The sequence below is a fragment of the Aythya marila genome (genome assembly GCF_965140915.1).
Source record: "Aythya marila genome assembly, chromosome: 1".
NCBI classification, from domain to species: domain Eukaryota; kingdom Metazoa; phylum Chordata; class Aves; order Anseriformes; family Anatidae; genus Aythya; species Aythya marila.
The window spans coordinates 183,894,768-183,913,496 of record NC_139042.1 but is presented as its reverse complement, the minus strand read 5'-3'; the positions used below and the strand labels follow the sequence as shown (position 1 = coordinate 183,913,496).

Here is an 18,729-nt window from a genome sequence, read left to right as displayed (position 1 = left end):
TATTCATTCTTTAATTGTGCACAAAGAGACACTCCAATACAGTGTCTAGAATATATCCAACTGAAAAGAAAATATATAAATATTGGCTCTGATACCAAGAAGCTGGTTAGACAGCTGGTAGGCTAAGCATTACTCTGCGCACCACTTCCCATGAGACACCCAGAAGCCTTTACTTGCCAGGGGGCATCAGTGAGGATAAGTTGGTCCTCAATGCTCCCTGACCAGATCCTTAGCGGTGCTGGGTCCCTTTCTTCTGACTCTGTTTTTGCTGATTTTTAGTATTGTATCCCTTTCTGTATTGGTATGTTTCCAGTTGAATCATTCAGGCTGCTACAGTCTGCCAAGTATCATATCTGCAGTTTTACCTCTCTTATCTTACGTACCTGTGCTGTACAGACTTTCTCACAGCTCTTTCACATGACCAAGCAGTTTCTCCTGAGCTGCAATCCAAGGTTTGCAGCTGGGCTGTATCAGTGGCGCCACGGATCCTAGGAGCCCAGGTGGCTGCACCCAGGGGAAAGCTATGGGGAGGCTACAGAGGGAAGCCTGTCATACACAGCATTGCCAAGCAGAGAACTGAGCTCTTCTTTGCTTGAGGAAGAGTAAATCCTGTAAGGAAACCTTTGATTCAGTCAAAGGCTCACTGCCAAGCAGAGAACTGAGCTCTCCTATGCTTGAGGAAGAGTAAATCCTGTAAGGAAACCTTTAATTCAGTCAGGCTCACTGACAGTTTCCTCAATTTCCCCAATGCCTTTCTGATAACTGAGTTTGACCTTCCAACATGAAGAATCAAACTTTGCCAACATCGTATTATTTTCAACCTCAGTAATTTTATAAAAGTCATGAAAAGAATAATCAATCTTGTCTGGATTCGTTCTATGAAACAAGTTTGTTGGCATTTGTACTGTTTCCCTGGAAAAAGTGCACTGTTACTGACCATATCACTGCAATGTAGGAATTATTAAAATCAATCACACTTCTTCATTTTCTGCAGAAAACAGATCTGGAAAACAACTAGTTCAGTGTGTCCTGTCCATCCTTGCCTCAGGCAAGACCTACAAGCTAACTATAGCAGATAACCCAGCCAGTGCTACTTAATAGATAATTTTTGTAACTATTTATATTTATTATCCAATCTACCTGAGGAATATTTGCTACTGAAATGAAGATTAGATAACTTTATTATTAAGATTACTATAAATGCTTAAGTATATGTTCAGCACTGCACAAACTTACCATGAAACCTGACCAGCATAAATTAATATTTTATAATGGAGTTGACCCTTTAGTATAAAGTGTTCAAGAGCTTGTTTTCTTTTCAATAAGGAATTATCAAGCATATGTCAAAAATAAGATCATAATACTTAGCAAGTGATGAAATGCTAAGTCATTGCTGTGCTGATATCATTTTTTCCTATATTGGAGTATGTACATTCAAAAATCAATGTGGCTAATCATGTAATAAAAGCTAAATAGCCATGTAATCTATAAATAGTATATAATAGCCATTTTCACTGTCTCATCACTATGTACAATTGCAATTTACAGCATCCATCTCAAGAAGTGGGTAGGCGTTGTAGTTTAATCCCAGCTGACACTTTAATTGCAATATATGTCAACATCATAATATATACAAGTTAATCCTAAAAATTGCACAACATGTGAGATAGCATTTATAATAAACATTTATTGTCTCAATGACCTATGAGACCATTGCATTTGTTTTTCTTCTAGCAAGGCATGAAATACAAAAGATTGCATAATAATTGGAAATAGTCATTGCAGTCTCCTTCTGGACATTGTGTTTTCCCTTCCATCTGATTTTGCATGAAGGAAGAAAGCTGTCCAAGAAAGCTAGAATTTTCACTTGTAGCAGTAGAAGCTCTCTCAGCAGAGCTGCAGAGGCTCAAAGATGGAAAGAAATCTGTTCATAAAGTAAATTGACAAACTAAAGGTAGGATTCATTATTCTTGCCTTTCTGGCATCTATCTCATTCAACAGTAAATTTTCTTCTTTCAGAAGACCCAAGCCCATTTCTCCGTATTTGAACTGCAGATGACAGAGAGAGCTGTGGTTGTCAGACCCACATCTGCAAATAGCAGATGAAGGAAGCCTCATAGAGACAATGTGACTTGTGAGACAATCCACCTGACAGATAAACATCCCCACCTGTTCTGGAAATTAGTAATAATAAATTTCTTTCTAATGAGCTTTGAATACCTTTTGGAACCTTTAATAATAAATGTCTCTACATTGTCTCCACTGTTGTCTTCTAAGTTCATTGGAGACTCAAGTATATTTGCTTGTGCTAGAAGTCTCCTTTCAGAGAGCAGCTTTTCTTTGATTCTGCTTCTTTGCAGTCCCAGTGGCCCTTAACATTGTGAGTGGCCCTTCCTTGCCTCCTGAACAGGTTAGATGCACCTAGATCAGTGGGAGATGCACAGATCTGTTGCTGACCCAATGCTCAAACAACTGTGGCACAGCTGCAGGGACAGTTCATGTGGTAGTCATGATGATCAGGAACAGCATGGGAGGGTGAAGAAAGAGGCCACCAGAGGCCACCTCATGCTGAAGGCAGCTGCCAACCAGAAGCACTCTCTTGGAAAAGAGGGCTTTCTGGCACTTCTCACAAGTCTTCATTCCTTTGCTAAGCTTAACTAAACAGTATTTTTTTTTGTTTTGTTTTAAACTTTCATCCAGACGTTATCCAGATTGCAAGTGCATCAACTTTGGATCTTGGTTTATCCTTTCTATCCCCATCACAGTCGTTATTCTGGTGCTCTCTTGGGTCTGGCTCCAGTGGCTTTTCCTTGGGTTTGAGTAAGTAAATGATGTAATCAATAAGAGTAAAGGTTGATAGTATAAAAGATGCTTTATACCAGGAGTAAATATTCCACCTAGGTTTAACAGGCTTGTTAAAAAGATAATGCAGCAACAGCAATTTTACATCCTTGATTAGTAGAGCTGCATCTCTGGAAGAGACAAGAATTCTCTAAAATAAGGATCCCTGACTACTCAGCCTAGTATGAAAAGTCTATATCATAAATGATGATATCCCTTCCTTTAAAATATACACACAACATAATTAAGTATTGCATTATTATTAATTATTGCATAATTAAATATTGCATGTGCAAGACTAAAGAGTATGGAAATGATGTGCATTTTAGTCTAAGACCTGAAGATGTTAAAGACAGGCAGGATGTTGCTCTTTGCTGGAATCAGGGATTGACTTGAATACTTGAGCAATACCTGTGCTATAAACTGGTTGACTACATTTCTGAATGTAAAGTAAAAAAGTTCATTTTTTCCAATATTTGTATGTGGTGGCAGGTTTTTCTTTCTCTTGGAGTTTGTGCTTTTAAGGTTTTGCAGAGAATAATATTTCTTTTTGGCTGACTCTTCAAAGCCTTGTTCTCCATGAATTCACTAACACCTGCAGAGATAACAATGGGGCCTGCTGTCTTCCAGTTACATGGTTACTTATGGTGCAAGAGATGAAAAGTGAGACTGCCTGCTCTTAAGCAGACTTACAATAAGCCCAATCTTACCATTCTGTATCTGAACATTTATTCTTTCATTTTTTTCTTGATTGTTTTGATAGTGTTCTTTTTAATATTATCGAAGTATGAAAACCTAGCTTGTAGCAACTGTTCTGCTGATCAGTATGCAGGCTACTTATGCAATACAAACTTTTTCATTAAAATACAAAGTAAAGTTGTAATCATGTATGACTTTCATTAAACAGACAGATTATGCTTTTGATTGTTTCAATTAGTTCCCAAGATTAAAGCTTCATCTTCCCTGTGAGCAACATCTGAAATGTCCTAAACCCATTATAGGATAAAACAAATGAGCTAGTCAATAGCAGGACACATTTTATTGCTGCCTCTGTCAGTCTCCCACTGGACTTTGCCAATTAATTCCAATGTGCTCAGTTTAGTATGTGATAATTAAATGGGAGACACTGCATTGTAAAGTGAGAAATTTTTGTAAAATGCTATTGCTAACTGGAAGGGGTGGACTTTTTTTTCTTCTGCGTACACTGTTAATCCATCTTCCAATATTGCTGATTTGCCTTCCAGTTTTAAAAGCATGTTCAAGTGTGGCAAGAAAAAAACAGCTAGAGAAGAGGCCTCGGCAAAGGTGATTCAGGAAGAATACAAAAAGCTTGGACCAATGAGGTATGTCAGACTATGAACCTGCAAACAAGAACAAGTAAATCCAAGTGTAAATTCAAGAAAATGTATAACCCATTGTGTTTCTGCTATAGCTACCCAGAAATTGTTACGCTTATCCTATTCATTTTAATGACCCTGCTGTGGTTTACCAGAGAACCTGGCTTCATCCCAGGATGGTCTTCACTATTCCCAAAGTAAGTAATCTTTTTGATACACCAGTGAGGTTCACTGCACCATGTTTTAACTGCATACATTCTTTACTTCACAATAAAAATATAAAAGAAAAAATCGAAAAATGATAGAAAAAAATGCATTTAATAATTTGGAAAGATGCCATGATGACATTTTTAAAAACTTCTGTAGTATATAGAGAATAGGTACAACTGTGGCAGTTCCATAGAGGTATGTGCTGCAACATCTGAAATGTCCTAAACCCATTGCAGTATTAAACAAAGTACCTTCTAAAAAGGATTACGCCTATCTTTTAGACTTGATCTGGTGATGGAGAAGGCATAGTGATTGGTGTTACTCTTTCCTATTTCCTTGCCAAATCTGCAGTTGCAAGAACAAGATCTTTGGTTAGGATTTTTTGATCTGCTGCCATTAGTGACAGCCCAACTTCTATGCAAGTAGGCCAACATCCTCTGCTTTGATAGCTTTAATTATTGACATAAATTACTATCTGTTCATACAGAACTCTCACAAAGTCACAGTTAAACAAACCATCAAAAAGGAGGAACTAATCCGGAACTGCTACACTTTTTTGTCCTTTTGCTTCAGCTTGCTTCTGCAGTCCCTTCCCCAGGATCACCTAGATGTGTTTTCACTAAGAAATTGCTTGGTCTTCCAAGAATCTATAATACAGTGATGCTTGTAATAGCTCCTGTTCTCTTGCTGTAATTACTGTAATTTTGGCATTGTTCTGTGATAAAGGTCTGAATTTTGCTCTAGAGTACTGGGAAGTAGTTGGACGACTGGGAGGAGGGACAGGGAGGAGCAGGACTTTGTGCTGTTTAGGCCCTTGTAGATTTAACGTTTATCACTATCTGAGTCAAAGGCCAGAATTAGACTCAGATGGTAACTTTCCATTTTGTGTTTCTGTTTCCATGAATGACATGTGCACACACATCCATCATCCCTCCTCTCTTGAAATATGCTCACACCATTCAGGCAGTCTATCAAACACACACACGCACATGCAAACACACAGCAATGCTCTGCTAGTACATCTGGAAAGGGATTTGCAAAGAATAATAGTAGTGTTTTGAAGATTTAAGGTGAGGAGGTTTTTTTGGTTGGTTGGTTGTTTTTTTTTTTTGTTTTTTTTTTTTTTTTTTTGTAGAAATAGCATTAAGTGCATAAAAACTAAGATTGTTTTAAAATGATTTACTTTTTTGTTACCCAAAAAATTGCCAAGGAACATTTTTTCCCCTCATAACAACAAAAGACCTGATGATCATTGTCTCATATGAACCACGGTAATCTTAAAGGGTTTTGGAGTGTTGACCTAATCAAGCAATCAGCCAGCTAAGCAATCAGGCTGGCTTTGCCTCCCTTTCTGCCTGATATTAACATTCAGTGCTCATTGAGCTCCATTTAATGAGATACATCTGATACTGAAAAACAGACCTGGTAAACAACCTTTCAGATTTGGGACTTATTACTCAAATGAATTATTTTAGTCCAGAGATCTACATTTTCTTATTTGAAGCTGTCTGTTTACTGTTGTCTGAGGATTTTGTTCACTGACAGGGAAAAGCAGAATATTCTCATACGTGGTTATAGGTTCTGTGTGGGGATGTTATTTTGTGGATGCCCTGAAATGTTTTCCTTGGAAAGGAATGCAAGCATGCGTCATGTCACATCAAGATGAATCACGTTATAATTTCTGTGAGGTAACCTGAAGAGAAAAAAAGCCTGTGTTAATCTCTAACTTTTGTTAGAAAAGGGGAAAGAAAGCATGTATTACTCTTCAGACATTTCCTATTTCTAGAAAGCTTTAATTTATCCATCATTTGCACTAATAGGCATCAAACCAGGAATTTAAAATTTTACTTTCACAAGCAACAGAAAACTTCCCAGTCAAGATGAGTGGGGTAAGAAGCCAGCACAGGTACAGCTAGGAGTAGTAGTTAACCACCATCTTTAAAGAAAACTAAGGAAAAAACAGGCAAAAGGCATCTATCAATGCATTGCGCTTAATACTGTCATGCCCAAGGGACTTCTACAGTGCATGAACTGTGGCTTACATCTCTCATGCATGTGTTCACTACTGCCTTTGCACACACAGCTGTTCAGTGTTTTGCATTGTGATATAGAGTGACAGGCATGTGCACAACTTCCTTAAGTATATGTTAAAGAAAGCAAATGTATGGAAATATTTTCTGCCCTTACATTTATGATAGTACTTATTTTCTACAGGATTTTATCCCAGTCTTGAGTCAGCCTGAGGGAAGTTCTGTCACCTGCACAGATGAGCTTTGACCTTACTATAAAACAGTCCATGAAACTAGAGGAGCAAAGCTGCAATGTCAGAGCTAAAGTAACTTTGAGTACCCCCTGGGCCACTAAGTGGGAACTTTTAAGTTGGTTTGACAACAGTCCCAGGGTCTTAAACTAGACAGGACCACCCCCTCATTTCTTATAACATGCTAAAGATCAGAAGCTGCTACATGTTTCTGTGTGTCAAGCCTGGTAGAGATTTATTTTATTAGAATATTTCCCAGAAAGCAACCAGGCTTGATATCAGGGTGGAAAAATATAGATTCCTCATATTTTGGCATTTACCACTTTCTTCGATAGTTTATTCTGGTAGATACTCATCTCTGTTGCCAAAATAAACAAGACAAATTTACACCTTGTTTGCTGTTTGCATATAGCTTCCAGCCATCTGTTTTTGTCTTTCCCTGCTAGATTACTTTTTTTTTTTTTTTGGTGATAAGTGCTTTAAGGATATACTTACCTGGTTTAATTATATCACATTACAAGCTTCTTTTTGACAAACCAAATGGAATGAGTCAAGTTTTCCTTTAAGAAAAATTCTTATCACTCTCACAATCCAAGTTCATGTTTCCAGCCCCGCGTGTGCATCTTCACAAGTTACTGAATACTCTTTTAAAATACAGACACCGATTTCTTTTCAGATTTCTCCAGCAGAAAGATTGGTATTCAGTGATGATATCCTCCCCACTTTTTGAAATGTCAGGCAATTCTTACCCACATTTGTGCTGTATCAGTATTGAGTAGAGCTCATTTTTAAGAATCATTAATAGCCATACTAAATCAAATGCCTTTCAAACACACTTTACATTTGTAAGTTCATTTTTCTCAAGGAAATTTTGTAAGTCTAGCAAAGACTAATCCATTGCTGTGGCGCCCTGAGCCCCTGTTACCTCCCTCTGGAGGCAGATAGCAGAATGGTTTAATCAATGTTTATAGCACTACAGAGGGAAGTGCAGGGTGAAAATGCCTGTTTCCTCTCCATCTGTTGACAGCAAAGGATCACACATCGCTTCTTGCTACAGCAGTTTCCACCTATGTCCTGGCTTGATTCCAGGTTATAGGGTATTAGCTTCAATTAGATGAATTTCAAGTTGGCCTTTGGCTAGCACTTTATGAACCTCATAAGAAACAGAAATTTCAACTCTGGGCTGCAGCTGATTAGAGCTGATGTACACAAGGTGGGTTTCCTTCACTCTTCCTCAGGTTTTTGTCTGAGTTTGTGTCGAGTTTGTGTCATCATATTTCCCCCCCCCCCCCCCTTTTTTTTCCTCACAGTCCTTTTTTCTACAATGATATCAGTTGGAGTTATTGTGAATTTTCCTTGATTAATGGATTTTTTACTTTCTTAAATAACAATCAGATTTCCAGTGTTACAAGCAAGTCAATATTGTATATGCAATTGCATTACAGATTGGATAAGTAGATTTTGAAAATTATTAATCTCAAAATTCACCAATTATTGAATAGCTACTCTCTGGAAAGGTCTCAAGTGTGTCTCCATAATAGTATGACTAATGGTAGGCTATTGTGTGTGTGTGTCTCCCAAGCAAGTTTTCTGAAAATAGTGTTTGGCACAAGGAATACTGTGTTCTCTGTTTTTTGTTTTTGTTAGCAAAATAATTGCACTTTCCTAGTTGAACAAGAGGTTATGCAAAGTCCTGCACCTGGGGAGAAACGACTCCAGACACTACTGCATGCTAAGGGTTGCATAGTTGGAAAGTAGTGTGGTAGAAAAGGATCTGGAGGTTCTGGTGGACACCAAATTGAACATGAGTCAGCACTGTGCTCTTGCAGCAAAGGACAGTGCAGCAAAGGACAGTGGTCAACAGGTCCAGGGAGATGATCCTTGTCCTGTACTGGTGAGGCCATGAAGAATTGTGTCCAGTTCTGGGCTCCCCAGTACAAGGCAAACACAGAGCTACTGGAGATAGTCCAGCAAAGGGCCACAAAGATGAAGGGATTGGAACACCTTTCCTATGAGGAAAGGCTGAGAGAGCTGGGACTGTTTAACCTAGAGAAAAGAAGGCTCATGGGGGATCTTATCAATGTATATAACATTATATAACCCACATATATATATATATATATAGTACTATATAAATATCATTTGTAAAATCTGTGATTCTGTGATTCTGTATTTATTTTATATATACATATATAAAGTCTTAAAAGAGTGCAGGATAGGATGCTAGAGGAAGGGATTTTCTGATTTTTAACCCCAGTGCACCTGGACCTAGGCTAAAGTTGATATATGGGCAGAACCCTCTGCCTTAACAAACCATTACAAGTTTGTTTTTTAAAAGCGTGTTCTGTGCTGGCAGACAACAGAAAACAGGAGACAAAAATGTATTAGTGAGCCACTTCAACTCTTATGGCAGGTTCATTTTGTGACAGTTTTAGCTAAAACTATACTGGCTGTGATATCAGTGTGCTATGCATATTAAGGTTTTGTGAATCTCATCTAATGATGTTAAAGAAAAGGGATCTACCAGAGTATACATTTGTAACCTATAATTGGAGATGATTTTTCCCTTTTGGTGAAAAGCCTTGATTTAATATAAAACCTTAAGCCTGAGATCTGCTGAGAAGTTATGCATGCACCTACTGAAAATGCAGAGAATTACGTAGTATGAGGCTGAGAGGACTAATATATTGGTTCAGGAAAAAATAATAATTTACAGTAAATATTAAAACATTACTGAGCTTTAAAAACTGTTGGGTTTGACTTTCTTAGCAATTTTTTTTTTTTAATTCTATTGAATGACAGACTATTTTGACTGAAATAAGATCAGTTATCTAACAGAATCAGGTGGATGTGTTAAGTGTGTGTTAAAATTGCCTTGGCGGTCAGCTTTGCACTTTGCCTGGTCTTGTACTCTGTACTAGTTTGAAGGAAATTGGATCAGCTGAAAAAACACTGGTGCAAGGAATTCTCACGCACAGGAAATGTTCAAAGTAAACACGGCCGTTGTGTCTGTGACCACAGCGGTGACAGCCACAGGAGGATAATAAAATTCTGCTGTCTTCCCTTAGCTACAAGAGCATCATCCTTTGTGGGTAGGCACAGTGCTCTTCAGGCCTGTTGGACTGGATCTATTACAGAGCATATTAAAATTATTAAATTTACCACTGAACTGCGAAAATGAGTTGTTTAAGCAGCAGCTATTCCTAAACATCCTCCTCCCCCAGCTTATTCCTGAATGACAAAGTAGTGCACGTTTACTCAGGACATGAACTGATGAATTTATAGGGCTTACATGTTCTATTTCTGCAGATGTGGTGGGCTGACACTGGCCAGCTGCCAGACTGCTGGCCACCAGCTGCCATCTCAGTCCCCCTCCTCAATAGGGCAGCAGGAAAAAATATGATGGAAGAGCTCACGGGGAAAGATAAAGACAGGGACACCACATATCAATTACCATCATAGGTAGAACAGAATCAACTTGGGGAAAATTATTTTTATTTACTCTCTATTAAAACAGTTCAGACAGTGAGAAACAAAGGCAAATTAAAACAACACTCCTCCTTCCCTTCCCTTCCCTTTCCTGAAGCTCAAAGTTACTTCTTCATCCTTGACTCTGTGCCCTCCCACCCTGAGTGGCACAGGGAGATGGGGAGTGGGGGCTGTGGTCAGTCCGTCACAGCTCCTCTCTGCTGCTCCTTTCTCCTCACACTTTTCCACTGCTTCACCATGGTTTCTTCCACATGTATGCAGGGTGATCTCTGCTGCCATGCCTGCAGCACCTCCTTCTCCTTCTCTAACTGTGGTGGTCACAAGGGTCTTTTCCTCATTTATTTTCTTCACTTGTCACCTCCTATGTGTCATTTTTTACTCTTTCTTAAACACATTTTCCCAAATATGCCACCGTTTTGGCTGCTGGGCCCAGCCATGTCATGTGTTGGGCCCATTGGAGTGTGCCTGGCTTGGGGCAGCCCCGACCTCTCCTTACAGGGGAGCCAGCACCTGGGCACAGGCACACAACATAGCAGACTGCTGTCCTGACTGTATATATGTACATGCTGTTCTCTTGTGTTATTCTTGTTAACTCAGGTACAAAGGCTATGCTACGGATTCAACAACTGCCCTGGTGATTGGCCTCCTGTTCTTTATTATTCCTGCAAAAACATTGTCTAGGACTTCAAATGGAGAAAGCAGTTAAGTATCTTTTGATCTGTGTTTTATTACAATACAGTATTGAAGGTTCGGCCGTAAACATAACACATTGCATTCAGTAGAGGAATGTCTTTAAATACTGATGTCACAACCTTAATACAAGATAATGCCTTGTGGGGGAATATAGCCTCCCTGGCACAGGTGATAGCATTCAGGCAGTGTGAGCTCTGTGAGCCAGTGCTGTACAGCAGCCTGCTGTCTGCAGCCCCCTGGCATCAGTGAAAAACACCTCTCCAGAGACTGCTACAGGCTTTGAATTGGGCTACACAGGGCAGAGATCAAAACCTAAATGAGCCTATAGAGTGTTACCTTGGCAATCTGTATGAACAGTAGAGTTTTGTTGATTAAGTTAGTCTTACTGATATCCCATAGCAGTCTTCCACACAGGGAAGGAGGGGAAAGGGGCCAATGCTCCGCTGGTGGAAACTTTTGTAGCTGTCGTCTTCAAGCTGTGATAGTTTCCAGCAGCCAAGGATCTGTCCCAGAAGTACAGGTTGTTTCTGTCAAAGACTTTATTCAGGTTATAATGATTAGATTTTGCCTTTGAATATTTTCAAAGTATTTCTTCAGAGAAATTATTTCAAGATGTTTTTCAAGATGTTTTTAAACGTTGGTGATTTTTTTTTCTTTAGCTGCTTATGGTTACACTCCACTGATTACTTGGAAGGAATTTCAGTCATGCATGCCCTGGGAAATAGCTATTCTTGTTGGTGGCGGGTTTGCATTGGCAGACGGCTGTGAGGTAATGCAATTTATAGAAGATCTGTGCAATTAGCATGACCCACATCAGACACAATTCAGACATGCAGAGGATTCAAGGTTACTCTCTTATTTTAGCAAATTGTTCTTGTAGCAATATTGAACAGGATAAATGTGAATATGCAAGATGTTTACAAAGTGGGGGTAAGAAAAAAAAAAGTTTTCCTTGACTTCAGAGGCTATGAACAAAGATGATTACTGTTAATTACTTGTTTTAATTTAAGCCCAATGTGGTAGGAATTGTGCAGAGGTTTCTGAGGTAATTCCTATGCAGAGTCCTGCTGGCTACTCCAGCAAATCAAACAGGTCTTGGCCTAAGATTTGTTTATGAAGCCTGATGTATGTGTATGACAAATTTTCTGAGTACATCTCCTCTAACCTTCTCAAAGGTGCAAATATAAATAAATGGAATATAGCTTGCATGGGTGCCTACAGGACAACAGTAACTTAGAAAAATGTACTTAAAAACACGTGGTAGGAACATGGAATTATTTCAGATCTTTTTTTTTTCTATTTTACACAAATACTTCATAATTAACAAATGAGTTAATTCCTGTTCAATACCATTTCATTATAGTTTTCTGTTCAGTGTTTTGTAAAACATAATCATGTTGTCATATTTCTTGTGCAGGTTTCAAAACTGTCTGACTGGGTAGCAAGTAAATTGACCCCCCTAGGATCACTACCCCTGTGGCTAACTGTTCTGATATCATGCCTTATTGTCACTTCAGTAACAGAAGTTGCCAGCAATCCAGCCACCATTACAATATTTTTGCCTATATTATCTCCTTTGGTGAGTATCATAGAGGTTGCTTTTAACCAGATTGTGCTCTGTCATCCATGTAATAATATAGCTGCTCAAAGAAGCAGTTTTTTAAAAGTCTACATAAAGTACTTCTTAACTTTTTTTTTTTTCTTTATTGCCATGTTCATTGGATAGCTGGTTGTCTTGTCTTTCTTACAAGAGATGCTGTATCAGTAAAATTAAGATAAATGTGCAATACTCAAAAATTGAAGCTGTTACTCCTATTTGAGTATAATGGAAACACTTGAAAGGACAACTCTCACAGTGTTTCTTCAGGACCAAATCTTCAAAAAAAAAAATGGTTAACAATGCACCATTCAAGCTGTCACCATAAAGAAGAGAGGTCTAATAGATGTGCTTAGACGTACTTCTCATTTCTTCTCTCCTTTCCTCATTTTTTTTCCTTTTTTTTTTTTTTTTTTTTCTCATTATCTTTATCAAAACACCCAATTCTTCTTCAAAACTTACTATGGCTATCTTCTTGTCTTTGCTACTTGACCAATCTAGCCATACACTAATCTCCATTCCCTATCTCACAAGAAAACTCAGTCCTTACTACATTGAGTACCTCCTGCGCATTATACACAAATTCAACTTCATCATCTTTCTGGCAGTGTTTTGGTTTTAGTGCTTGTGCTGTGCCCACACTCTTTGCAAGAGTTTTTCATATTAGAGACTCAGCTACAATTAGAGAAAAATCAGGTGTGAATTTAGGGTTCATTAACTATCCTGTGCTAGAAATACCTGTTCTCCTCTGGAGCATTTTCAGATATAATCTTATAAAAGAGTTACCAGAAAAGGTTATTTTTCACTATTTAAGCTGGCAGTTTACAGTTTGCTTGTGTTAATATAGTAAGTTTGCATTTATGTATTTCATTTAGCAAATGCATCCCCTGACAGCTGTTCTTTTTTATTTTTCTTTCTGCAGGCTGAAGCCATTCACGTGAACCCACTCTTCATTTTGATACCTGCCACACTATGTACTTCTTTTGCATTTCTTCTTCCAGTAGCAAACCCAGCCAATGCCATTGTGTTTTCATATGGTCATTTAACTGTAATGGACATGGTGAGTTTTAAGCAACACTATCCAAAGGGTTCTGATAATCGCTCTGCAACATTATTGTCTGATTTTTACCATTTTAAAAACTTTCTTCACAGGCTTGATATTAGTCTTTGATTTCTTTTCTCCCTCCTTTAGGTGAAAGCTGGTTTGGGCATTAATATCATCGGAGTTGCTGTCGTTATGCTTGGAATTATGACATGGATAGTGCCTATATTCGATCTCTATACTTATCCAAGTTGGGCACCAATCATTTCTTCAAACAGCACAGGGTTGTAAAAAACAAACAAACAAACAACACACCACCACAAAACCTGGGGATTGGTTTGGATTGTTTTTGTTTCTTTTCTGTTCCACTGGCATGTGGTGAGTCACTTAAAATGCTTTTTGTCACTATAACAATAGGGATCCCCATTACTGTAAATGCCTTATTCCACAGTCCAAGAGACTGATGATCTGTTCTGAGAGTCTAATCAGGAAGAATGTTAGACTTTCTAAATATCATCAAGTCAGATCAAGTTTCTAATATAGTTCAGCTAGTCTGAACGTTTATATCTTCATGTTATGAAGGAAAAACTAAATGTACATAGCTATTGTCACTGGCAGTTTGCCCCCATGCTCAGGGTAGAGAAATAATGAGATTTAGATGTTATTATTTCAAGTGTCTATTCTTACTATGACCCCTGGTGACATTTGGGTTTTGTCTAAGAACATACTGTTTTTCTGTTTTCTAGATTCAAATGCTATTTGAAATGGTGTTGATCATAAACAAAAATCAGGTTGGGGAATTGTCTTGAACATATGGTTTACAGACCTGTCAAACGTGCAAAAAAGGGAGAAGAGCAGCATGGTCACTTAGGCAGCACTTTATCTGTTAAGCACCTTGTAATCTGGAAGGAGAATATATACTTAAGCATATGTTTAAAATCTATCTCCTTCCAGGACCTCACTGAAACATGTCATAGTTGTATATGTTGTCTAGAATTTTCCTGTATAAAAATGAATTGATAGATCTGAGTTGATCAATATGAATGGAGACTAAATTCTCATCATGCTTCTCTGCCAAAAGTAGAGATATATCCTCCTGGTGAATGAAAGCACAAGACAGAGTGCTGAAGATGTAACGCTCAATTCATCAAACAAGACTGTAGTGCATCTTCATCAGGAGGTGCATGACCTCTACAGGACAGGTAGCAGTTTAAGGATTCTAGTGTACGAATTTTAGAAACAAAAAAGTGCAATGTAGTCAAAAGAAGCTTGCAGTTCAGAGATATCTTCAGCTACTGAAATTGTATATAACTGTTGTATGTTTTCACAGTAAGGACTATGGAGTTGTTTTTTCCACCTGTTGGGAGGACACATGACAATTTGTAAAGAGTGTTTAGTTAATAGTGTGAACCAAATTTTCATGTATTTAGGTTGGGTCATCCCTTGGGGAACCTCAGTGATGGATGAAAGCCTTAATCTGTCTTTTATGGATCCTGTAAATTATTGATTTTTCCTACCAAAAAAAAAAAAGCCAAAAAAAAAAAAAAAAAGCTTTAGTTTTTTGATTAGATATTTTACTTTTTTATGTTTATTTTTGTTAGTGTGCATTTAGAGTAGAGATATCAACCATGCTGTCTATAATGCCAGAATACTATGTATAGGATTGTTATATATAGTTTCTTCTATTAGCTACAGGTTGCAGGTTCAGCTATGATGAATTATTGGAGTGAAGACGCACTTTCTCTTAATGATGATGGTTCTGTGTACTAATTGTTATCTGTACGTGCCATTACACTTTGCCAACATGGCTGAAGCTGCTATCTCTTTATGATGGCTAACTTCTTCTTTCTTTTCTTTTTTGTACTTTTTGTACAGTGCCTAGCAAGATAGGGCTATGTCAATGACTAGGCCAATCACAAGCTGCCACTGTGTGAGTGTTAATTGATACACTGCAGTAATAATTATGGTCACAGATATGCAACACCTATCTAAATGAAGCCTCATCAGGTACTATAGGAGAATGTATATGCAAATAGCTAATCAAAGACATAGGTTTTACTGTGTCTTTGCAGAAGGATGTGCAGCACAGAAACAAGGAGTTCGTGGTTTATATAGTCCCTTGATCCTGAAGGCATAGAGAAGAAAACCAGCTGAGACAGTGCTCTTACTATAAGGTTCCCAGGTCTTACATTTCCAATTGAGTCAATAATTTCCAGATTATTCAAGAGCATTGGAAACAATGAATCATAGAATATTTCCTGTGGGAGGGACCTCTGAGGACCATCTTGTCTGACCTCAGTCAAAGCAAGGTTAGCACTGAGCTTGGGTTGATCAGGGATTTGTCTAGTCACATCTTGAAAACCTCCAGCATGGAGACAGCAGGGCTACCCTGGGTAATGTACTTCAGTGCTTTTCTGTCCTCTTGGTGAATATTTTTTGTCTTTAAACAAATGAACAAACATACTGTATTCGTTTTAGTATTCATTTTGTGGAATAGATTTTTTTTTCCCTGCCTTTTATTTGGGAAATAATATTTTCTATGGGAAAAAATGCTTTTTATTTTTTTCACAAAACATAAGGGTAGGGGAAAGTCCTCTTTGTGGCTTGGCGTTCACTACCCTCAGTGAAAGTGGTATTTTCAGCCTCTCCTGGTCTGCTCTTCAAGGAATTGACAGTATTTTAATCATGTGACAACTGCTATTCAGCAAGAGGAAATTTGTTAAGTGCTTATGAGCTGTCCCTGGTTTTGTTAATGTTCAGAATACAAAACTGGCTGTTGTAACCTCAGCCTTGAATATGCCATTGAGGCCCACAGAGGTCCACAAATGCACTGTGCTATTAAATTGTGCTTTGACACCTGTATTCTCTCTTGAAGTTGTGTATCTTCATGGAAGAAACTAATCATTTTGGACCATTGAAGAGAACTCTGCAGAAGTTGTCAACTCTGTAGTAAGTGACATTGTTTTCAGCATAAGCTGAAGCTCAGTTTGTGCTGGATAATTCTCAGCCATTCCTTTGCTCTACTTTTTGGTTTATTCATAGGATTGTAGACAATATGTTGAGAAAGACCCATGTGTAAATCCGAACTCCCACATAATGCAGACCACAGAATTTCCCTAAACTAAGTAATTTTTTTCAGGATCTACCAGATCCTGAAAAAGATTCTTGCTTTGTAAAAAAGAAAGATTTAAATTATTTAATGAAGAATGCACTTTAAAAACTATTTTTGCTACAATCTGTGTACAGAGTGAATTATGTGCAAAGAGAGAAGGAAGGGATTTGTAAAGTAATGAAAGTTAAAGTTGTTTGCTGTGCCATGTGTATTTATAAGTTACCAAAATGAAATGCAGAATTATAAATAAACTGTCAGTGACCAGCATATTAACTGTCACAATATGATAAACTAGTGACAAAAATGAAATGATTGAGCGTGAGGTTTTTGACAGATTGTATGCTGTATGCAAACCAGTCATGAATAAACAAGTTGGTAGTAGTGGAAAGGTAGTGTTTCACTAGCATTTTTTTCTTGTTTTGCTAAAAGTGTAAGGAATGGGTCAGACACAATCTTTGAGCTAAGCTGACATTATTGCTAACTTATTTTTAAACCTTCTAAGGACCTTTTTACATCAAAATTAAGATCTCTGCAGAGCAGAGATTAATACTGATGGAAATTCCTCACCTGAGAGTGTTGAGATGGAGAAAAAAGGAGCTCAGAAGGCTTGGCTCTGGGTACCCTGTGGGTGGCTTTGGCTCTGCGTGCAGACACAGCATGCCATGCTGGCTGCGTTCTCCTTACCGGCACTGTGAGGTTCCTTGCTTTGCCCAGAGTTTGTCAGTATTGTGGCAAGTGGTGGAAATGCATCTACAATCGTTTTAAAAGTTGATTAATACATGATGACTGCATCAACTATTTGTAAATTGCTTTGTGCATAATTTCCATATAGAATATTGTATTTTTTTTTTGTCTCAGATGAGTCTAATTAGACAATTGTATTATTACATAAGTAATATTTATGACATACTATTTATTTTGTGGTCTCATTCCTACTGAATTAAATGAAGCCTTTGTCATATACTTCATCAGGGGAGATGTGCCAGGTCTCTGTTCCCCTTTCCTATGGCTGTACAATATCTAATATATTTTCACTTTGCTTTTGGAGGATGTGTTTTTAGATTACTAGTAACCGCAAAACAAGTACACCCTGGAAAAAGCTTCTGCACTGTTCCATTACTACACACATCAGTCAGATCAATCTTGCAGTGTAAATTCCCTAATGTACTTTTAAAATGAAGTACCTGTGTTTGTTTACTAGTTTAAAGCAACCGGGTCTGTAGCCTGAGGGGTGGCTGAGCAGCAGTGCAGCAGCAGCTCCAGAAGGGTGGAGTGAAAAAACACACACCACATTTTACCCTTTTTTTCAATTTTTTGATTAGGTGTAGATACCAAGACAGTTATCATACTAATTACAACAATCTAAAGACTGCTGTATCCTATGTGCAGCTGCTGTCAGGACCCAAAGGCTGTTTCTGTGGTTAGTGATCCCTTAAATATAGAGAAGTCCATTCCTGCCACCTCTCCCGTCCTGCTGCTGGCAGCCCACACGGATGCCAGCTGCCCTGATGGAGTCACGCTGCTGCCCACAGCAACTTGGGGCTGGGGAGATTCCCCAGAGGCCAGGTCTGCACAGATGTCAGATTACTTTGCAGCTGCCGGTGATAAATGATAACTAAGTTATCAGCTTAGTTCTTTGTCTGTGCAAAGTTGATGTCATGATTTGCGTTTTTTAACAATTACCAAACTCTTTGTAAGTGCTATGCTTTAATACTTTTGCATTGTGCTCTTGGAAGCTGTTGTATGTTCCTTTACCTGTGAAATGTTCAATTGCTGTATGACATTTCTTTACACAACTGATTTCCTATTTTTAAAATAAGTATTTCCCAAATGCTGTACAGTCTAACATTTATTTTGTGATAAATTAGCAGGATCTAAAACTGTGGTGTGTGAAGAACGGTTGTCTTTCAATAAAAGTGCCTGAGATTTCTTAAACCTTTTTTTATTGTATGCTATCTTAACCCTGATATATATGGTGGAGAAGAGTACCTGATGAGAATAATTTAAACTTACTGGATATTGAAAACCATCCACTTTTAAAAGAATTTGAAAAGGAAAAAGGTCTTTGAGCTTTATAAAGCAATTAAAATAAAAATTCTGCTTTCTGGCAGGTTCCTCTACAAATACAAAATAAATATATCATAGTCT

At 38.0% G+C, this 18,729-nt stretch overlaps 1 protein-coding gene across 2 annotated transcripts in view; it reads left to right on the top strand.

Annotated features, from left to right (window-relative positions):
- The window catches only part of SLC13A1 (solute carrier family 13 member 1), a 28,563-nt gene extending 10,066 nt beyond the window's left edge, over positions 1 to 18,497 (top strand). For both annotated transcript variants that reach the window (XM_082751447.1, XM_082751446.1), the window contains exons 8-15: positions 2,701 to 2,820; positions 4,086 to 4,184; positions 4,274 to 4,375; positions 10,735 to 10,838; positions 11,490 to 11,599; positions 12,248 to 12,409; positions 13,350 to 13,487; positions 13,620 to 18,497. In XM_082751447.1, coding sequence (XP_082607573.1) covers positions 2,701 to 2,820; positions 4,086 to 4,184; positions 4,274 to 4,375; positions 10,735 to 10,838; positions 11,490 to 11,599; positions 12,248 to 12,409; positions 13,350 to 13,487; positions 13,620 to 13,760 — 976 coding nt within the window. In that variant the 3' untranslated portion in view covers positions 13,761 to 18,497. The remainder of the gene's footprint in view (positions 1 to 2,700; positions 2,821 to 4,085; positions 4,185 to 4,273; positions 4,376 to 10,734; positions 10,839 to 11,489; positions 11,600 to 12,247; positions 12,410 to 13,349; positions 13,488 to 13,619) is intronic.
- Positions 18,498 to 18,729: the final 232 nt, after the last annotated feature.